At 48.6% G+C, this 23391-nt stretch overlaps 1 protein-coding gene across 2 annotated transcripts in view; it reads left to right on the plus strand.

Moving 5' to 3' along the window:
* The window catches only part of LOC147606354 (pfkB-like carbohydrate kinase family protein), a 91112-nt gene that overhangs the window by 28334 nt on the left and 39387 nt on the right, over positions 1-23391 (plus strand). Inside the window, exons 6-7 of one of the 2 annotated variants that reach the window (XM_086791702.1) lie at positions 1646-1698; positions 1835-1985. The exons of the other annotated variant lie outside the window; for it this stretch is intronic. Of the exons in view, the coding sequence (XP_086647828.1) occupies positions 1646-1698; positions 1835-1985 (204 nt within the window). The remainder of the gene's footprint in view (positions 1-1645; positions 1699-1834; positions 1986-23391) is intronic. 2 annotated transcript variants of the gene reach the window in all.

Raw genomic sequence — 23391 nt, forward strand, 5'->3', positions numbered from 1 at the left:
ATGAGTATGTAAGAAACTTGGAAGCCTTTGCTTAGGTGTGGATAGCCATTGCAAGGTCACAAGACAAACACAAAAAGGATGCCGACAAGCATAGAAGGCAATATGATATCAAAGAGAATGATTGGGTATTGCTGAAAGCAAGACTTGCAAAGAGGGTGTACCCTAAGCTTGCAACTAGGTACTGAGGGCCTTTTCGAGTTATCGAGAAGATCAATGAAGTGGCTTTCAAGTTGGCATTGCCTAGTCATTGGCATATACACAATACTTTTCATGTGAGTCTCCTTCGCAAGTGGTGAAGGTGTTTTCTTGGGACCAAGAGGTTCTAGGTTCAAAACCCCCCTTGGTGCTTCCTCGTTGGCATCGCCTCTGGGTGGATAATTAAGCCTCTACGGGCAGTGAAAAATCGGTAACTACGGGAGGATCTTGGGCCTTAAGGCCAATTGGGGAAAAAAGAAAAAGGGAGAAGTTATCTTAAAGCTGAAAGGTAGTACAAAAGATCAGGGATTCGAAAGGAGTTTAGACCTTGAATCCAAATTGGAGGTCAAGAAGGGTTCTCCCAAGACATCAAAAGAAGCCATTAAAACTACCCATATCTTTAATGTTACAAAGAAGAAATGCAAGGCTGAGTTAAGGCAAGGCTCAGCTAAGCCTAAAAAGTTCTTTAAAAGAAAAACACTTTTATGAAACAAAAGGGGAAAGACCTAAATATAGATCAATGCTAAGAACATGAGAGATTAACAATAGTCAAAACTTAGCAAGATACAATAGACAAGGAGAGAGACCTAATCTATTGTATATTGCAAAACATGTTGTATTTACAATAATGAATTTGGACCTTGATTTGGATCCTGGTTATGCATACCTATCTACTGATGCATACAAAGTTGACTTGCTGATTCACAGCTTCTGTGGTGATCTCTAGATGCTGCATTTGGGACTTGAGGACTGCCTTCTAGCGAGTGGTGTCAACACCCGTGTGTGCAAGAATGAGATGTCAAATGAACTCTAAACTGCCTTCTTATAGGGATTTGAATGGCAAGTTGTATGGTGGTCAACCAGCCCCTTCTTAGGTCCCAAAAAGTCTTTAAAAATGTCATTAAACATGTGCATTTTGTCTCGAACTATTTGTCCACATCCTGGGCACTATTGGGCTGCCAAAAACATCCCCAATGAGGCCATACTCTGCCACGTAGTTTGCCTAGAAGGCGGCTGGAATAGGAAGTCAGTCAATGTGGCACTCACATGCACTGAGACAAGGGAAGAAAGTGCTATAGAAAATAAACCTCCACAGAGGCAAGCGCGTTTGGTGCAAAAATAATGTGTACTTGGAAGGTGATTAATATATCCAGGCTTGATCTTGGGGGGTTCCCATCTGGGGCCTTAGTGCTGTGTGTGCTGTCTCTCTTTAACCTATGGCTAGTGGGCTAAGACATTACACTGGAGGTTCGTTCAAGATCCCTCTTTTCTTAGAGTGTATGAGTTTTCTTGTCCAGAACACTGAGCTACACAATTAACTAAAAGTAGAGGCTTATCTATTTTCTATTTCAGCTTTAAAGAAGGAAAAAGGAGCCTAATTTGTACTGGGCTGTAACAGGACTCCACTTTTTTATTTCATTTAATTGTTATTTGATGTGTGGCTGTGCAGGTTTCAGAAATTGGGACCACATCATTTACTTATGTCATTGTGGACAGGGAGACGTAAGTGCAACATCAAGGAAGACATCAAGTGTCCTGTGATGTCTTCCTTAACCTAAACGAACTATTAAGCTTGGTTTGGAGATGGCTGTTGCTCTGAAGGGTTTTAACTTTTACATGGTGGCACGTGTGTATCTAGGAACACCCGCACTTGCATCAATTCGCCGGGAAACCCTCCCTTGGATCCCCAAGAGCTGCCTGCTGGTACTTTGACTCAGATTTTGGATGGTGCAAGCATACTTTACTTGGACGGAAGGCTTGCAGATACGGCTTTACTAGTTGCAAAGGAGGTGAAAAGAGGTTTGCTTGAAGTAGTTTTTTTTTCAATCATGTTGAGCCCTATCTAAAAGCAGCCTTGTGCACAGAAATAGCCTTTTAACTCTGCTCAAAAAGAAACCCAAAGACAGCCATTACCAGAAGGGTTCCAGGGCTTCCAGTTTGCAGTAGATTCCTTGCATCTGGCTGAGGAATTCTCAGACAATTGCTCTGTTTCCAGCCCCATGCTGAATTGTATCTTCTACAGTTATTCTTCAGCATCTTCTTTGTACTTTGCACTATTAGATTTTAATAGAGCAAATACTTTGCATGACCCTGCTGGCCATTGTGACCCAGCACTGTGTCTTCGTCTCTGTGGATCTCTTAGACATATCTATCTGTTCAGTTATTTAGCTGGCGAGGCACGCACTGTGAGTGATCACAAGCAAAGTGAAGGGCTCTTCAAGCTCTTAACTAAAATTATTAACTTGGAGATGATACAAATAGGCCAAAAGCAGCCTACTTAAATATACACAACAAACGGATGGATGGATTGACTGTACGGATGATTCAGATAATGTATGAAAGTTTCCAGAGCCATGTGCGACAGAAGAAATCAAGGAAAGAAAATCTTATTGCAGGGTTTGTGAGAGGCCCCAATCTGTGCTGTGTGGGCATTATTGGAAGGTGGACAGGATCTGTACTCCTAGAGCTATGTAATGGTACGGAATAAGAATAATAATAATAATAGAGAGGGACCGCCTCATTTTGCAGAGTGAAAGTGCTTAAATGATCTTAATTGAGATAGAACGTATCCATTTCATGTTCAAGTAGTAGAGATTACAGCAAACTAGTGAGTCCAGGGCTGAGAGAAATGCATGCACAAGGTACCTTCACAAGGTTGCAAGATTGTTTCCCCTCTCTTTGGGCAGCCACTGTTGTCTTCTCCTTGGGTGCCTTGCATTTATTTGCTTTACTAATAAGGTCACATGAGAATTTTCTTGTCTGCGGTCTCAAGACCTTACTGTGCGCTCAAACCAGGGTTAAGAAGGGAGCCTAACTGCTGAACTGCTGAACTTTGATGCCGTTTGGGTTGCGTTTAAATTTGTGGGTCAAAGGTGGTTATTGAAGGCTGTTGGTTTTACATGTGTAGCAGAAGTTGACTGCTTAAGGCGTTCTTAACTTTGTAATTTGGTGCAGTTAGAGATGAGAGATAGAAGACAATGCACGGTACACCCGATTGGGTCCCAACCCACTTAAGGAACCCCACCTTGCGGTCTATTTGCTTGTATTGTTGGATATGTAAATGAAGTACAAATTTTGGATAAACACGTTCCCTGTGAAGTTCTGACTGTGTTCACTGGTTGGTCCTATACTTTTTTTTTTTCAGAGACTTCTATTAAGTATGAAAAAATTTTACAAAATGGAAATTTCACACCAAGCAAGGTGGAGATCTCAACCAATCAGGAGCCTTGTGCTGCCAATAGGGTCCCGAATGAGAGGATGTGAAAAAGATACCAATGTCCCACTCTCATAAACTGGCCGCGCTTCCTCTCTACAGCCCTCGAAGATCCCTGGATTCTGGCCCAGGTAGCCATAATGGTGTGAATAATATCACTCCAAATCTTGCAAAGACACTGAGAAACAAGAACGGGATTACCCTGAATGGCCTCGGTGCATCTAGCCTTCCAGATATTCCAGGCTGAGATGCTAGCAATAATCTCCCAAGAGCTGTCTAACCTCTATGTCGGAGGGACAAAGTGTGCCACCATCCATGAAAAGTTCTTCTGGATTCCGTAATTATCAGAATAGGGCATTACATTTTCCTTCAAAATATTTGATGATGCCATTGGAGACATTGCCGCCTTCTTGTTCTCGTTTACAGCGTAAATATATCCAGCTTGCTGCAATGCAGAGTTGCTGGATTTGAAGTCATCGCTTTCCCCTTCGAGCGATTATCAGCCAGCGGCCGAATCCAAAATGTTTGCCGCCGCAGCAAGTTCAAATCTACGGCCGGAAAATGAAGCTGCATGTACACTCACTGCTTTGCAATTGATCAATAATGACACTACATTCATGGAGGAACAAAACACTGCCGAGCAACTCCTTGCCTAACCATAATGGCCAAGCTCCTGTCAGTCCCCTCGAATCTGTGCTGTCAATAGGGTCCCGAATGAGAGGATGTGAAAAAGATACCAATGTCCCACTCTCATAAACTGGCCGCGCTTCCTCTCAGCAGCCCTCGAAGATCCCTGGATTCTGGCCCAGGTAGCCATAATGGTGTGAATAATATCACTCCAAATCTTGCAAAGACACTGAGAAACAAGAACAAGATTACACTGAATGGCCTCGGTGCATCTAGCCTTCCAGATATTCCAGGCTGAGATGCTAGCAATAATCTCCCAAGAGCTGTCTAACCTCTGTGTCGGAGGGACAAAGTGTGAAAGTGGCAAATCCTGAAGACAACACTGCCGAGCAACTCCTTGCCTAACCATAATGGCCAAGCTCCTGTCAGTCCCCTCGAATCTCAGCTGAGGCCTAGATTGTGTCAACCAAATGATAGAACCAAAAGAAATGATAGCATCCCTCTTAATCCTACCAAAGAGGGGTGCAATCGCAGACCAAACCCTCTGTGCTTCCCTGCATTCCCATAAACAATGGTAAACTGACTCCGAAACTCCTGCACATCTAGGGCATGCTGGGCAAGCACCAGTAACAGGCCTCCACTGATTGGTGGCCAGACCACCATGAAGAGAAACCCAGATAAAGGAGGAAATTTGTGGCTTCCTATAAGAATGCCACAATCTCCGCCAAAATAACCTCTGAATGTCAGTCGAAATGCCGTAAGATTCCCAATGGGGTCTAAGAGTAGGGACACTCTGACTGTGTCCCAAGATAAGATGTCTGGCATTCCGCACCGTATAACTGAAAAAAGGCATGCTTTTCAAAGGGTTACAAGCATCCTTCCATTCCCACTCACCGGGGTCCCAATGCAAATGTCTGATAGGGCAACCACCATACAACCAAAGGCTAACACTCTCTGTGATCATCCCTGGGGGGGGGGGGGGGGGAGTGGGGGGGGGGTCAACAAAGACATGCTTCCCTAACCTGCCAACAACTCTGACTGGACGAATCTGGGGGCCCTCAATAAGGTCCTGTGCACGTCACATCTCTCCAGCTGCCATCCATCCTGTACAGAAAAAAAGACTGGTACATCATCCTCCCTAGGCAAGGGGAGACCCATAACCTGAAGAGGAATACCTGTCCCAGAAAAAACCCCAAACCAAGAATGATGACGGCCTCCCAAGAAAGATCTAGTAATCCAGTGGTTGGGAATGGCTGCATCAATCTGTGCAATCATCCGGCTAGAGCCTCTCAAATGTTGCGTGAAATCCAATCTCTGTACCTCGGTGAGGCTTTGAAGCCTCTTCCAAGCCAGCACTGTAGGGCATAGGGTCTCCCAACCAGCCCAAAGAATATGCATAGCTGCCCCAAGAGGCCTACCATGCACATCTAAGATCAAATCATTCCACAGAATGGGCTGCCGGTTGACTTCCTCCGCTGAACGCGGGGGGATGTGTACCAAAAAACTCCTCAGGTAGTCCCAGGCCCGTAGGAGGGACCTAACTAGGGGGGATGAAGGGGAGCGGTGAATTGCATCCGAAAAAATAAAGCGTGAGCTGAGAGGCTAGTCACCTCCGCGAACAGGGACACACTTCGTGATCTGCTGCATGAGAAAGTCCTTCCATGGCTTAGTGCCTAGAAGAAAGCCCCTAACAACAAGCTTACAAAGCAAAGCCTTACATTGCACCTCAGGGTCAATGATATTCAATCCCCCTTCTTGCTTAGGCCTGATAATGGTTTCCCAAGCAACTCTAGCCCTAGTGTATGCATTTCCTTCAAGCCCTAACCAAAGAAAGTTCCAAATAAGGCGACGAAGCTGGCCAATGCAGCCCTCATGAAAAATCCAGCACGAAGCGATAAACCAAGCTGTGGCGAGCAAAACTTGGTTAACCACCAAAGCTCTAGAGGCCAAGTCGAGCTTCCTCCTACTCTAGTGATGAAGTTTGCTTTTAATGCTTAAGAGCACTGGAGCAAACTGTTGTGCAGGGGAGATGTCAACGCCCACCTGACAACCAAGGTATCTGGCAGAGCATCCTCTCTCAATCCAAGTAAAACCAACATCTGTACCCCAATCTGCAAGAGGAGAATCACTGATCTAAAAGCCAACTGACTTATGCCAATTGATAGTAGCTCCTGCTGCCAAACAAAAGACCTTCAAGGCTGTCCGGAAAGCACATAAACAAGCATGTGAAGCCTCAAGGAACAACACTGTATCATCTGCTAACTCGTCCAAAAACTCTTCCTTCGTGCATAAAGGCAGCCTGAGACCCACAACACTAGGGGCAGCCCGAAGAAACCTGCTCATAGCCTTAGCTACAATGAGGTACAATAAAGGGGCGAGGGACAGCCTTGCCTCACTGAACGGGAAATCTGAAAACGCTCACCGCGCCCCCCCACAGGCTAAAATAGTGCTATGAGCCTCCCTGTATAGGTAGGACACCCCTCTGATCCAGTTTTGGGAAAACCCCATGTGTGCCATAGTGCCCTCCAAAAAATCCCAATCCACTCTGTCATAAGCTTTTTCAAAATCAAGCAAAAGAATGGCAAGAGGTTGCTGACTAGACTTTACCCACTCGACAGCTTCCCAGAAAGAACAGATGTTATCAAATATACTCCTTCCTTGGAGGAACCCATTCTGGGTATCATGGATAGTCCTTTGGAGAATCGGCTGCAACCTTATACTCAAGGCTTTAGCTAAGATTTTATATGCAGATCCAAGGAGGGTGATGGGCCTCCATTGCTTGCTTGATGTCAGTCTTATCCCCACCCTTGGGGATAAGGTGAATCAGCCCCTCAGTGAGGTATGGAGGCATCATACCCAACAACCACATTTCCTGAAGGGCAACAATGATAGCATCTCCAATATGATCCCAAAAAAGAATAAAGAAGGCGGGAGAAAGATCATCATCCCTTGGGCATGAACCACTGGAAAGAGCATGCAGTGCGTGAAGGAATTCATCCTTCGAGAAAGGGGCATCCAGGGAAGAACACATAGCATCTGTAATGAGCCTGGGCATGCACTCCCAAACTTTCTGCTGTGCCACATCTCTCTGAGGAGAGGGCACCTCTGCAGCCAGCAAAGACCGATAAAAATCTAAAGCAATACCCCTCACCTTATCAGGCTCATCTGAACCTCACCCTGTGAATCCTGAAAGTACCTCACAGAATCCCTGCTATGGGAAGGCCTGTGTGCTGAAAAAAACTCTGTTGCATCTGCCACCCATCTGAGTCCAAAAAGCCTCGTTCGCATGAAAGGCGAACTCAGCCCTCCTGTCCATGGCCAACTGCAGCTTTGCTCTAACTGTGGTCAAGAGGTTTGTAATCCAAGATGCATGTGGATGCTTTTCATGTTCCCTCTTAATAGTAGCAATCCTACGCCTAATAGCTCTCTCCTTGTCCAAAGCCTCCTTCTTCTTGGACAAGACAGTGCTATGATAATGATGGCTGGTTCTCTCAAGAGCTGGCGCAATATTGTGACGAGGATCAGGACCGTCACAAGATCTCCATCTCTCTCTGATCTCAAGGGAGATGTTAGCATCTAGATAAAGAGAGTCAGGGATACGGACACGGGGAGAGGCCGAGCGAGCCCCAGGCTCCCTGAGACATAAAACGACGGGCAATGATTGAATTTGGTGGTGCCAGGCATAATAGCAATGGTGCCTCCTCTGTCCAAGGACCAATCATCCACATAAAACCTGTCCAGACGTGCAAAGATGCTCTCATCCCCGCTCCTGCGGTTATGCCAAGAGAAAGATAAGGAATTTGGCCTTCTCTGGAAGTCATCCTCAGTCCAGCAATCCCTGCCAAAAAAGGAAACTGTGAACCTCTCCCATGAGGTTCGCTCCAAAGGGTGTAAACCCCCTTCGCGTCCACCCTTCTTGTCAGAAGGTTGCTCAACCATATTAAAATCTCCTCCCACTATCCAATGATCAACCTGGGGAATGACATTTGTAATGGTGTCCCAAAAGGCCACCCTTTCACCTCTCACGTTAGGTGCATAGATATTCAAGATTCCCAATTTCTGACCCTCATGCATGATCAAGATCCACTGTGCTCTAGCAGGGATGATAACACCGTGCCCAATAACATGAGGCATAATAGATGCTGCCACTCAAATGCAAACACCCTCTCTAGTCCCAACTGCCGAGGACCAGAAGGTGTGGCTAGAAAGCATCTTACCTGTTTTGCGACACTGAGATCTATCCAATTTGTGTTCCTGCAACAAAAGTACATCCATAGACCCTCTTGTAACAGCAAGGTGAAGCTGGTCCTTCAGAAGGCGCTTCCTACCACGGGTGGGAAGCCCTCCAAGGCCCTGAACATTCCATGAGACGATTCTCATGGAAGAGAAGAGGGTTTGACCCCCGATCTAAGAAAACGATGGGTAGCCTGAGGACGCCTCTCATAATGCTGGAAAACGGGAAAATCCATGGGGCAAAGTCCACTGACATGCCCTTGTCCGAGGCCCTGCATAGTACTTGCATATGTACGAGAAACCTGTTCGCCCTGCGGGGCATCAAGGGCAATGGCATCATGCCGAAAATCCTGCAATACATGATCCCCACTACACTGAACATCCTGCATATCGCCCCCTCCAAGTAGAGAAGACTCAACAAAATCATCCTGATTTGAGATATCATCTCTCTGCAAAGATGCATCAGCTGACACATCCCTCTGACCAGAAACATCATCTATCTGTACATGATCCGAGGAGGCCTTCCCATCAATCGCACCAGGGGGGCGGGCGTGAGAGAGAGCTCGCCACACCTGGTGGACTGAAGGACGGGGAGGAACCAAGGGAGGTGGCGCCTGAGAAGCACGCTTACGAGGCCTCCTGTGACCTTGAGCCCGAGGGCAATCTCGAGCAAAGTGACCCTGTTGGTGACAAACCCGGCACTGATTGGGTTTACCTGCAATCTCCATACGTTGCTTCAAAGGGCCACAATGGCCCTGAAGCAAAACATAGTCCCGGCGTGGAGGGGGGGCACTTGAAGAACCAGCCCAAAGGCAAACCCGATGGCCTCTAACATAGGCCAATATGCGCGAGGAAGACCTCGGAATCTGAGAGTAATCGGGAAACGGTTCCGGTCTTCCTCAACAGGGTCAAAATAGCTGGAGTAGGGAAGAAAGAATATCTTCCTCGGGCCCAATGGCAAAGGGCTGCCCTTCAAAACCTCTGAGGTTGCGTCCTCAGAATCAAAATCCACTTGGAAGAAACCTCTTCAAAGCAACCTGACATCTCGAAAGTGTGGAGCGAGGTCGGAGGGCAGAATCGCCAGGACCCAATCCCGAGCTTGGAGACGGGATGGGTGAGATCCAAAGATTCTGGCAATGAGGGTCGTTTTGGAGTCTCTCTGTTTCGGCGTAGAGGACCGTGAGCTCGGCTTCGGAAAAAACAATGGTTCGCCCGGCCGAGGGAGAATAATTAGCCATGATGCTAATTGAAGAAAAAGGCCGACTTGAACCTGGATGAGGAGCAATCCGAACCAAGGGGAAGAGGTAGGCAAGGAAGCGGAGGAAAGGAAGAGAGGGTGGAAAAGGGAAAATAAAATAAAGGAAAGAAAAAAGAAGAAAAAGAAAAAGAAAAAAGAGAGAAAGAAAGATATATTAACGTCTACGAGAGGCCAAAGTCGGCCTATGAGACAAAAAATAATACAACTGTGTTCTTCCGGTCATCGGAAGAAAAGGAAAAGAAAGAAAAGAAAAAGTGTGCATGTGTCTGGATACAACTGTGAATCATCATGGATTGGTGGAGCCCATATACAAACAATATAAAGGGGGTTGGGGATGTGGATGGAGTGCTAAGGCAAGATGCATCTTTATATGCTGAAGGGGTAGTACAAGCATGCTATGCAGATCTATGTCTAACTCCATCCAGTGCCATAAGAGGGATATAAGATATCATGCATCGCCGATGCTGAGGCTGTGAGTGGCGTGAACATGTACCCTGAGTCTGAATGAAAGCGAGCTAGCCTCTCCTGTGTCTCCATCTGGTGTCTCATCTGGATAGCTGCTATCTCTCGGTGACGGAGTCGGGGTGCTCTGTGTCCAGTCTGTCTAGGTCTCCTCCTGGCTCTCAATTCCTTTGCTCTCTGTGCGGTCACCCCACGTGGTACATTAGCTGGCACTGGCATAGCTCTCTGAAAGAAATCTGTGAGCTGAGACTGTCTCCCACCCCTAGTGGGAGCGGGTGTTTGGAGGAGTCTCTCTCGAGAACTATGAAGCTCTAGTAGTAGTCTGCCAAGCTGTCGCTGGTCCGAGGCCTCCATCAACTGATGTAGTGAAGAGTGCTCCTCGAACAATCGTGCATGACTATCTCTGACCCCCTGGTGGGCTCTTTATCTACATACAAAGTGATCCTCAGTCTCCACCTCCTCGCGGCACAATCTGCATATCCGCTCGGCTCTGGGAACCATGCCGCTCTCCCAGCCTCTATCTCTAGCTGATGTGATGAGACTCGTAGCTGTCCAATAGCAACGCGAGAGCTGTGTGGCATGTATACATCCATATACCGCGGTCGCTGTATAAACCCATCCCCTGAGATGCTCGTAAAGTGGTCTCTGTACTACAGCATCTTCGGTGGTAGTCGGCTCTCTAGTGCTGTCCATGTCTCCTGTATGTAGCGCTGCCATATGTCCTGTCTCATCACTCTGTTCCTCTCATTGAGAGAGAGGTAACCCCGTGGAGCAAACTGATCATACTGAAAAGGTGGCAACCGCTCAATGTCTATCCCATGATGTGAGAACCACTGTAGCATCTGTGCATACCAAGATCCAGTGTGTCCAGCCTCGGCCAGCTGTGTGGATGCCTCAAAAGCTCGGCGGGATAATCTCTCCATGGGCATCTCCCTCATCCTATATATAAAGGAGATCGTCTAGAACAATGCCTCCACTGCCCATAGGTGGTGCAGCAAACTCAGCTCGAACAATGTCATGCGGGACGGATGGTTTGCTGCGTATCATCCTCGAGAGCATCAAGATCTGTGGTCTCTCCAGCTGTACCCATGTGGAGGCTGCAAGCCCTGGTGCCCAAACCGCTGCTGCATACATCAAGGCTGGTGTCACTAATGTATCAAAGAGCCACCCCTTCGTGCGGGGTTCTTGAAAATGTGCCTGATGACACTGACGCTCAAGGCCAGCAAGAGCTGCATACCACCGGGTCACTCTGTCTCGGACTGCCTGAGCCATGGAGAAGCGTGCAGCTGAGCTAGTAAATGTGATGCCAAGGTAAACATAAGAGCTCACCACCTCGACCCGCCCTCCTGCTAATGTGAGAGTAGTGTGGCTCCTGACTGCGGGTGAGGTGTGGAAGATCATAACCTTGGTTTTCCCAAGGTTCACTGTGAGACCCTGCTGTGCGCAGAAGTCATCAAGAGCCACAAGGTGTCTTTGAAGCCCAACCTGCGTGTTGGATACCAAGACGATGTCATCAGCATAAAGCATAACATGGACAGTAATACCTAATAGCTCAACCCGAGAGCCTCCTCCCTGTGTGATGTAATCGACCACCTCATCAATATAGAGCCCAAAGAGCGTGGGGGAGAGCGGGCACCCCTGCTTCACACCAATGGTGCTAGCAACTGTGTCAGACAAGCCTCCTGGGCATCGGACTCTCCCGAAGACCTGCTCATATAGCCTGTATATGCCCCACATCATGTCTGAGGGTATGCCTAGTGTCTGTAGTCGCCGAAAGAGGCGCTCTCTGGGCACAGTATCAAATGCCTTGCGAAAATCCACAAAGCAACAATAGAGCCGTTGCCTCCGTGCCTTGGTCTGATCAATCAGGCACCTCAATGTAAAAATGTGGTCGATGGTCGAGAAGGCTCGTCGGAAGCCTGCCTGGCCTGTTGCTCTCAATCCCCCATCCTCCGCATGAGTGCTCAGCTCTGCCTCCAAAAGTGCCACGTATAGTTTGGCCAATATATGGCCAATCATGATGGTCCTGTAGTTCCCGGCCTCCCTGCGAGCCCTCTGCACTCGGAGATTGCGGTAAAGGTTTCTGCACTCATCATCATACCATCGGTTTTGGGGCATGCTCCCAGATGTAGGTGGCTGTCTTGTCTGTATGTGGTATGGGAAACTCCTCGCGGCTATGGAGTGCAGTACATGTGAGAGCTGGGAGGTGAGCATAGCCATGGGTGCCGATGGGTCTAAGGCAAATAGCTGATCATGAACATGATAGTCATACACATTGGCTAGGTCCTGAGTGAAGTGGAAAATAGTACAACCATGACGGGCTAAATACAGCGTCACCTCATATAAGGGCGGGAGACAAATGATCAAAGGGAAGGAGATGCTTCTCCTCCGGCTGGCCGCTCTGTGAGGAGAAGGCTATCTCATACAAGGGGAGGGGGGGGGAAACAACTATACAGGTGGTCAGGTGGTCTGTAATGCCAAATGGGGTCACTGCCTCTATCTGTGACGAAAGGGCCAGGCCTCCAAAGTCTCAAGAAGGCTTCCCGCCGCTTCCTCATGTGGTCAGAACCTCCCTGCAGCTTCCCCCATTGACCGCGGAGGGTGTGAATGATGTCAAGCCATATGCTCCTGATGTGCTTTGCTGGCGGAGTGTGGGTGCTGTCGATGGCCTCGCTACATCTAGCACGCCAGATGTGCTAGGCGGCTATGCTACTACAAATCTCCCATTGCTGGCATGAGCCTGGTCGTTAGACACCTGTTGGTGGGGTTGTGACTCTGGTACTACTGCAATACGCTGGTGGGAGACCTGAAGCGCAAGTCCTGCCCGTCCTCCTCGTACGTCCTGACCACTCTAGCCTCGGTGGCCCAAGCGACAGTACCCCCAAGTGATGATTCGGGTCAATGCCTTGTCCATAGCGAAGATGTGGAGAATCAGCTACCAAATCTGCTGAGCCTTCGGGCAATCCCAAAGGCAATGTAGTTGGGACTCTTGGGGGTGGCTGCACCTTGGGCATGTTGCTGACCGACCTCCGACTATCAGCGAAGTACCAACTGCCAGACTCTTGTGTGCCGTTAGCCAAAGGAAGAGAGTGATCTTCCTCGGCCGAAAGCTGTCCCAAAGCCTCTTCGAGAAATCTGAAAGGAAGCGTTGTGATAGGCTCTGAGAATGCCAGTGTGCTACTGCTGCCGGTGTGCCATCTATCTCCGACATCTGGATCCCGTGGCTGAGCCGCGCTGTATATGCAAAGAAAGGGGGATCAAGAGTCTCCACCCGATTTGTGGGATCATGCCAAGTCCACTCTCCAGGGTCCCACTGCAACCGCGTGAGAGGTCGGCACTCCCAAATCCATAACCGCCAAAATCTCTCCCTGGCCACCTTGGCCGGTGCTGGATCTATGTGCTATGCCTGTGCCCAAAAACCAATCACCCTTACCCTCTACAAGGTGCAGCCTCTGAAATCCTCCAAGGGGTGCTCTGGTCTCTCTAATCTGCCCTGTAATCCAATAGAAAAAGTGAGCAGACCACTGTCCTCATCTGCTCCATGGACCGCCATGAGGATATCGTGTCTGGTGAAAATGCCTAGCCACACTGGGGGGGTCGGCTCTAGAATAGGAGTCAACCACTCCTGAGGAATAGCTGAGTCGATGTCGATGCTGAGCCTGTCTCTACCCCGGATCCCTGTCATGCTTCTTTCCTGCTCCTCTTGAGGTAACTGCCTGTGTGCAATCCAATCTCCAAGAGACCTAGCTGGTGCGGTTGGGCCCCTAGCATGTGGCCACTGGGTAAACGGATCAGGGGGTTCTTGATCAAAGGCTTCTGAAGCTGCTCCTTTGAGGCCGCTGGAACAATCTGTGTGAGGGCTGGCCTAAGATGAGCCCAAGCATGAAGTAGACTGGCTGCGAATCTGTCCTCAAAGGTTGGATTGAAACCATGGGCTCGCATCATTGTGAAGATCCATCTAGTATTCTGCGGGTCCACGGGCCTCCAAGGCTCGGAGTGTGGGCTGAAATCCGGGCCAAGAGGAAAGCCTTCCAAGGATCACCCCCGGGTAGGAGTCCTCTGACAATCAACTTGCCCAGTAGGGCACGGCTTTGTATGGTTGGATCAATGAGGCCAAGCCCCCCTCTGTTGCGTGGCTGAATGATCACTCTCCATGTCACCTTGGCCCTGGCTGGCCTCCCATCACTTCCGGCCCACAAGAAGTTCTGGATCAAATGCTGTACCTGGCCAATACAAGCCCGAGAAAAGGCCCAGCATGAGGTGATGTACCACATGGTGGCAAGCAGTACCTGGTTCGCCACCACCACCACTCTGTCTGCTAGGGATAGCCTCGCCGAGCTCCAGTATAAAAGCTTCTTCCGAATACTCAGAAGAAGCGAAGCGAGCTGCTGCTCGGGAGAGATATCAATGCCAACTTGGCAACCGAGGTATCAGACTGGAGTGCCCCTCAGGATCCACTAGAAAGCCTCAACTGGTCGCCAAGTCGGGGTGGGTGCTGAGCCTACCCAAAAACCACATGACTTGTGCCAGTTGATCTGCGCTCTTGATGCACGACAGAAGATCTCTATCGCCTCCGCGAATCTCTAGAGATTCCCAACATGTCTAGCAAGGTAGGCTGTTGTGTCTTCTGCAAACTTTGAGTCCAGCAGCTCCGCTGCGTGTGGAGGGGAAGGCGCAATCCCTGAAGTCTGGTCTCTAGGGCGGAGAGAAAACTACTCATGGCCTCGACGACAAATAGAAAGAGATACGGTGCCAAAGGATAGCCTTGTCGAACCGAGTGAGAAATGGGGAATCTGTCGCCTCGGGCTCCCTAAATGAGAACCTGACTGTGAGATGCTGAATAAAGTCCTGAGACTCCATGAATCCACTCCATGGGAAATCCCATCTGGCTCATAGTGCCCTCCAAAAGGCTCCAATGCACCCTATCATAAGCTTTCTCAAAGTCTAGGAGTAGCACAATGAGGTCATGCTATCGCATCCTGGCCGAAGCTGTCGCCTCCCAAAAGGTAATGATGTTGTCCATAATGCTCCGATCCTGAACAAAACCAGTCTGAGTGTAACTCGCGGCGGGTGCCCGGGGGACTAGGGCCTTTGACACACTTGTTGATACCATCAATGCATACTAAAACATTTAAACATGGCCACAACCTTAACACATATACATCATCACTTTGCATAAAACATAAAAGCTGGACAAAACATCCACAAATGCTGAAAATGGAGCTTGCACGTGTGACACCGCATAGAGGCCGAAATGGGCCGACCCCCCCCCCCCCCCCCCCCCCCCCCTTTTGGAGTATTTTATTACCCAAGGAGAATAATATCATGTACAAACTTTGAGGGCCTTACTCTCCCCACGGGAGATGCCGGATTATTTATATACAAATGCCATAACACAGCCCAACACGAGGCAACCAAGCCGGAACATAGGCTGTAGAAATGATATAATCCATATACCTCCGTGTAGGTACTGATTCTTCCCCAAAAAACCACGGGTCTTCATGCAATAGAGCTGGTACAACAAGTACAACTCTCCATTCAGCCGCTGGTACAGTAGGTACAGTGGTTGGTACAGCCAGTACGGTGTTTGGTACAGTAGGTACAACAAGTACAAATACGGTACAACATGTACAGTGACTAGTACAACAGGTACAGTGGCTGGTACAACAAGTACAGAAGCTGGTACAGCCGGTACAATGGGTGGTACAGCAAGTACAACAAGTACAAGGACTGGTACAGCCAGTACAATGGTTGGTAGAGCGGGTACAAAGGCTGGTACAACAAGTACAATGGCTAGAAATCATAATAAATGATTAAATACCCTTGCCTTGTATTTCTTCGCGATGGAAGCCTCCAAAACAGTAAAAAATAGCCGGTATTCTTCATGGGCAGCCTTCAAGAGAGAGAGAAAGAGAGTAGCCATCATTAGGGCAGCCTGTAACGGTGGTAGAGGTTAGTGTGTAGCAAGAGAGCCTCTATTAATGAAGAGAGAGGACTTCAATTTATAGATTTAGGCCTCCCATGAGCTAAAATGGCAAGAGAAGGCTACAATGACAAGTGGAGAGCCACACAATAGCTGAAGTGACAAGTGTGCGGCCACTTGTCTCACTTTGATCCACTTTCTAACAAGTGTCAAGCCACTTGTCTCTCTTTGGTCCACTTTCTTGCCATATGTCCCAATCTACGAGATGGGTCCTTCCATAAACTTTATCTCTAAAAATATCCCAACTGGTAGACATTCTGTCATAGGCACTTTGCCACCTCTTGGTATCTGCTCAATTCTAGATGTAATGACGCGAATAGAATTTCCATCGGAGTCGGGCCAAAAATAGCAACTCTCCTAAATTTTAGGAGTGTGGTCCTTTGTATTCTAGGATAATCCCCCATTCCCAAATCTTGTACTTGCCAAATATTTAGACATCCTGGAGTCCATCAGACTCCTTTCATACTGGGAAATGTCCAGGTTAGTGACATCCTCCCCAACTTCTTAAAAGTTGTCCACAACTTTAAGCTTCAAGCCATATATTCAAGATATAATCATGTCCCATAAAAATCCAATATAACTGAAGAATCCATGTCCCAAAAAAATGGGTGAGACTAAATAAGTCTCCATAATACCAATATCAAAATCTTGTCCCGAAATAAATGGGCGAGAATTCCATGGAAGATATGCTAGACATAGGCACAAGAGCCAATTGTGTCTCAATCACCAATATCAATGAGATAATCATATGCCAATGAAAATCACCAACCAAGTGCTAAGACACTGAAATAAGTGCCATGCACAAGAAACTAGTGCCTCGCACAGAAACATGTGCTATGCACACAAACTGGTGCCATTCAAGAGCACAAACCATGGTGATAGAAAAGCTGGTTCTCCATAGTTATGGTAATCCTTTCTCCCAATCCCAACAGTTCCCATGTTCTCCCATACAATCCCAACTCTGATCAACAAGCATGGTGTGGAAACAATGAAACACTCACTCCACAATCGCAACACGAATCCAGGTGTATGGTGGAGTGTTCATTGAATTGTCCTCTCACAATCCCAACATGAATCCACATGCATGGTGAGATGAACAATGAACCTCTTGGCCTTTGTATGGGGAGATCGTGATTCTAATATGGCATAAAGATAAATAAATCTATGTCCCAAATAAATGGGCGAGACAAAACAGTCCCATAAGTCGAGATATCATAATCCAAGCTCAAAGCACACAAACATGTGCCAATCCACATGACCCTTGGCGTACACATAAGTCCCTTGCCAACCAGGTATCATGTCCACTTTACCACTTGCACTACGTGTTGGTACTCTGACCACACACCTTGGATGAGAGGTTGGCTCAAGTAACAAGATAAAACAATCACTCGCAGGCATAGATAGCCTAGTGTTCCATAAGCATTTCTGCTACACATAGTTTATAGGCATTTCGGCCACCAATTCACACTACCCTCTCAAGTGCCCATGTTCCCTTCCATCTGCTCTCTATTGTTCCACCCAGATATGGTAGAAACATTCTTCAAGAGAGCACGTAGGACAAGAGAACACTACACCCGGTATGTTGTGCTCGACACTACCCTCTGAAGTGCCCATGTTCCCTTCCATCTGCTCTCTATTGTTCCACACACACATGGTAGAAACAATCTTCAAGAGAGCACGCAGGACAAGAGAACACTACACAAGGTATGTGAACCATGAGTTTCATAAGTCCAATGCATCCCAAATAAAGGGAGCCAAAAAGAATAATCCATAAATCTGAGGATAGATCCAAATTCCTAGAAAAGAAGTCCAGGAATCCATAGACCTATATACCATAATTCTTGTATACCATAACTCTTACCACATACTCCATGCTAACCACACACCTTGGAGTAGAGGTAGACTTTTATCCATAAAAGCATTATATCTATGAGATATCCAAATATTTCTTCTCTATAAACTGGGACAGATTCGTCCAGAATCTTGTCCAAGAAAGAAATCTCCATAGATATAATCCATCCCAATAAAGGGAGCCATGAAAAGAATTCATCCCATTAAAGGGAGCCATAAACAATGTTTCCCTGAAACCATCTCAAGGCAAACAACAACACCTTTCTCCTTGCATAGCTATACAAGGGTCAGTGAACATCAAAAACACTTCATAGTAAATAGCAAAAGCACCAACTTTGCAAACTCAAAGTATACTTAGCTTTTCTTTGCTTGGTTGGTCATGAAGCCAAAAGAAATATCTCATCACCATATCTTTAAGATATCCGGAGATATATCTCCATATAGCTTGCTTGTAAGCTTGATAATATAATCCACAATATCTATATGGAAAGAGTGCTAAACGTGTGCACATAAAGCCAACTCCACATCTCCAAGATAAAATTTTGTGAATTCATAAATCCTTAAATCAACAAGCTGTCTACTGCTCATGCTCTTGCTTCATAGGCTCTGAAGTGGCTGGCCATGCTTAATAGCAATGATGGTAAGTGTAGTCTCCACTTGAGATCTTTTCTCTTCCTTATTGATAGAAGGAAGCCTCCGCTTCCAAGAAAGCCTATGCTCTGATACCAGTGTAACTCGCGGCGGGTGCCCGGGGGACTAGGGCCTTTGACACACTTGTTGATACCATCAATGCATATTAAAACATTTAAACATGGCCACAACCTTAACACATATCCATCATCACTTTGCATAAAACATAAAAGCTGGACAAAACATCCACAAATGCTGAAAATGGAGCTTGCACGTGTGACACCGCATAGAGGCCGGAATGGGCCGACCCCCCCCCCCCTTGGAGTATTTTATTACCCAAGGAGAATTATATCATGTACAAGCTTTGAGGGCCTTACTCTCCCCACGGGAGATGCCGGATTATCCATATACAAATGCCATAACACAGCCCAACACGAGGCAACCAAGCCGGAACATAGGCTGTAGAAGTGCCGAGCCAACAATATAATCCATATACCTCCGTGTGGGTACTGATTCTTCCCCAAAAAACCACGGGTCTTCATGCAATAGAGCTGGTATTGCAAGTACAACTCTCCATTCAGCCGGTACAATAGGTACAATGGCTAGTACAGCAGGTATAGTGGCTGGTACACTAGGTACAATGGTTGGTACAGCCGGTACGGTGGTTGGTATAGCAAGTACAACAAGTACAAATGCTGGTACAGCATGTACAATGACTAGTACAGTAGGTACATGGCTGGTACAGCAAGTACAAAAGCTGGTACAGCCGATACAATGGGTGGTACAGCAAGTACAAGTACAAGGATTGGTACAGCTAGTGCAATGGCTGGTACAACAGGTACAAAGGTTGGTACAACAAGTACAATGGCTAGAAATCATAATAAATGATTAAATACCCTTGCCTTTAGTATTTCTTCGCGATGGAAGCCTCCAAAAGAGTCCCCAACAGCGGGTATTCTTCATGGGCAGCCTTCAAGAGAGAGAGAAAGAGAGTAACCATCATTAGGGCAGCCTGTAACGGTGGTAGAGGCTAGTGTGTAGCAAGAGAGCCTCTATTAATGAAGAGAGAGGACTCCAATTTATAGATTTGGGCCTCCCATGAGCTAAAATGGCAAGAGAAGGCTACAATGACAAGTGGAGAGCCACACAATAGCTGAAGTGACAAGTGTGAGGCCACTTGTCTCACTTTGATCCACTTTCTAACGAGTGTCAAGCCACTTGTCTCACTTTGGTCCACTTTCTTGCCACATGTCCCAATCTAAGAGATGGGTCCTTCCATAAACTTTATCTCTAAAAATATCCCAACTGGTAGACATTCTGTCATAGGCACTTTGTCAACTCTTGGTATCTGCTCAATTCTAGATGTAATGACGCGAACAAAATTTCCATCGGAGTCGGGCTAAAAATAGCAACTCTCCTAAATTTTAGGAGTGTGGTCCTTTGTATTCTAGGATAATCCCCCATTTCCAAAGCTTGTACTTTCCAAATATTTAGACATCCTGGAGTCCACCAGACTCCTTTCATACTGGGAAATGTCCAGGCTGGTGACACTGAGTGTCGTTGATCAAGTCTGCGAGAGAAGGCTGAAGTTGCCTGTTGATGGCCTTGGCCAAAATATTATAGGCCGTCCCTAGAAGGGTGATGGGTCTCCAGTGCCGGATCTCCAATCTATCACCACTCTCCTTGGGGATCAAATGTATCAAGCCCTCTGTGAGCCTCTCTGGCATGGCACCTGTGAGCATAATCTCATTGAAAGGAGTGCGAAGGCCACCTTCCATGAGGTCCCAATGTCGAAGAAAGAAAGAAATAGGAAGCCCATCCACCCCCGGGCATTTGTCCCTGGGTAATGCCTTCACCGCCTCCGCCAGCTCCTCTGAAGTGGAAGGGGTCAATAAGAAAGATTGAAGGGAGGGGGGAACCACCTCCCTCGTGTGCCTCCAGACTCTCTCGCGCGCATCCATCACCTGGGGGGATAATGGGGCACCAATAAGAAGAGATCGGAAGAAATCCGTGGCGATGGCTCTCACATGTGGGGGATCAGAAACAATAGCTCCATCCTGGCCACATAGCCTACGAATACTGTCTCTCCTCCTGTGGGGGCCGGCTATCTCAAAGAAGTCTCCAGTAACTCTGTCACCGGCATGGTTCTAGTATGAAGCCCTGGCATGGTATCTATACTCCACCCTCCTCTCCTCAATTTACCGAATCTCCGTGTGGGTGGTAGCGATCTGACTCTCAATCCACGGGTTGTTTGGGGAACTCTCCTGAAGACGCTGTAAAGAGGCTAGGCCCCTCGTCAAACTCTTCTCCTGCTCCCCCGAAATCCCTCCAATCCACTTTGGGCCGCCTCCTGTAAGAAAATACTGGTCTCCCCAAGGCCAAAGTGCACGCTGGAGAGCCTGAGGAAAAATCCAGTCCCGCCCATATCTGGTCAATCCGGCTACAAATCTTGGGGTCCTGAATGAGGCTGTCTGGAAACCTCGAGCTCGCATGTCTATCGTGCCTCCATGGGTCCTCTAGGGACAGAATAACTGGGGCATGATCTGAAAATGTAGTGCCTGCTAGAATACCAACCATGCCTCCACGGCTACAAGCCCACTCGTCGACATAAAACCGGTCCAACCGAGAGAGGTTGGGGCCGCTGCTCCACCTATCCGATCGAGAGAAGCTAAGACTCCCAGGGCTACGCCCAAACTCTGGGAGATGCCAAGGGTCCTGTCCCCGAAGAATCAGTATCATCTCCTCCCATGTAGAGTACTCCGCTCCTGATACTCTGGCCGTGCCGCCTCCAAGTCTATCCTCTGCTGCCTCTATCATGTTGAAGTCACTGCCCATGCACCAAAAATCAGCCTAGGGCAGGGCCTGTCGGACAGTGCTCCAAAAGCTAGCTCTACTGGCAGCCGCATTCGCGGTGTAAATGTTGAGGAAGCCAACGCTATCCTCTCCAATTAGAATGGTAACCCACTGAGCACGTTCTGGAACTATGACTCCTGATCCTGTAACAAATGGCAGAAGCTGCTCACTGATAGAGAGACACACTCCTCCCTGTGTCCCTGAAGGGCGAAAGGATGGAGACCAAAAGGTATGACTCCTGCTGCCTGGTAGAATCTTCCCGCAGCGGCAGGTACGCCCCTCAGTAAGATGGTGCTCTTGGAGGAAGAGAATGTCGATAGGTCCCCCCACCATAGCTCGTTGCAGCTCTCCTCTAAGGACGCCTTGTCCCTGAAAGCTCTAAGGCCCCCCTAAGCCCTGAATGTTCCATGAGACAATCCTCATATCAATCTTTGTGTGAGGAGGAACTACCGGAACTGCCCTCCACTCGAAGAGTCTTGGGCGTGGGCTTAGACGGGGAATAGTCACAATCTGTCCTAGTGCGAAGTCGCGCCAAATGGGCGAGGATCCTGCTCTCCATGTACTGCCACTCAACCCAAGCACGCGAGAGTATGCATACTCCGTGCTCCATCGATCACAATGGAGATATCTGTAAGAAGGGGGGAGAGGTACTGCGAGAGAGGTATGCATGAACACTAAAAGAAGCACCTCCAGGCTGGAGGTCACCATCTCCCCTCCCTGGTCTTTGTGGACTGATCCACCAAGCTCCATCCTGGCCAAAGGCCATAAATGAGTAAGAACGTCGGTGATGCGAAGATCCTGCAAATGATGCGATAGCTCAATTGCCTGATCCTGAATGGTAGCGACCATCGACTCTGGATCCCACTTTGTCATCACGGGGGCTGCGCTCAAGGGGAAAGAGAAGATCATCGCACCATTCTCTGGCGTAGAGGGTTTGGATTGGTGGAAGACCACATACCCGAATAGGGGCTACAGTCTCCTCGAACTTGTCTGTCCCTTCCGTCGGAAGACAGTGGAAGACACTATAATCCACAGGCTGCCCCAAGATCCTGGGGGGACCGCCTGGAGACTCATGTGGGGGAGCCCTCACTGGTGTGGCCGCAATGGTCATCTCCACCGGCTCTGAGAAACGATGAATCAGGCGATGAACGGAACTCGCTGGTTGTCTCCTATCTGGATCGGGGGCTGCAGGGGCCCGACGGGAATGCTCTGGAGAGGCGGAAAGGGGGGGGGGGGGGGGGTTGAGGATGATGGTAGGCACGGAGGAAGAGGAAGGGGCAAATGGAGCGACTGCGGGTATAGTCGGAGGCGAGGGTGGCGGAGGGGGGGCAGGACGAGCAGGCGGAGAGGCTAGAGAGGGATGCTGCTAAGAGGTATCCATCGGAGAGGAAGGCTGCTGGGGAAGGTTGGACAAAGAGGGGGTGGGGTCAACCTGGCCCACTGGGCACTGAGGTCCAGAGGAGAAGTTGCGACGAGGAATCGGCCGCCACATCGGGGTGGCGGGGGCTATACGTGACTGGAGGGGGCCCGCCATCTGCGGGCGGGTGCTGTGATAAGTGCTCGAAACGGTTCTTTGACGGAACCGAATCCTCTTGCATGCTGCTAGCTTGGTGCACACAACGGTGACGCTCAGCTCTGGTGCTTGCCGGGGCGGGGGCCAACCGTCCGCCACTCTCTGGCTGATGGGTCATCCATGGTCGGAACGTGGTGCTCCACGGCCTGGGAACTTGCTCCTCCCTCGGCTCCTTGAGGACCTGGGTGGGAAGTAGGAGGGGGAACCACTGAGGGCGGTCTCCTAGTTTGATGCCGAGGGCAAGCTCTGGCCAGAGAGGCCAGAATACTCCACGCGCTGTTGTATGGGATCTCCTCGGAGGCTAGGAAGGGAAATGCAATGCGGTACTGACTCCGGTGAGGCCACACAGATATGGAGGGATGGGATCCCAGCTGCCCACGCTAGAGTTGAGGTAGCGGGGGGGGGGGGGGGGGGACTCCACTCTCCCGATGGCACCACCAATCACCGGAGAAGGGGAAGGTACTCCTTCGTAAGGCCTAGGAAGCAAACTGTCACTGGGAAGTCCGAAACGC

This window comes from Cibotium barometz, chromosome 57 (assembly GCF_041138505.1).
Source record: "Cibotium barometz isolate CiBa-2024 chromosome 57, ASM4113850v1, whole genome shotgun sequence".
NCBI classification, from domain to species: domain Eukaryota; kingdom Viridiplantae; phylum Streptophyta; class Polypodiopsida; order Cyatheales; family Cibotiaceae; genus Cibotium; species Cibotium barometz.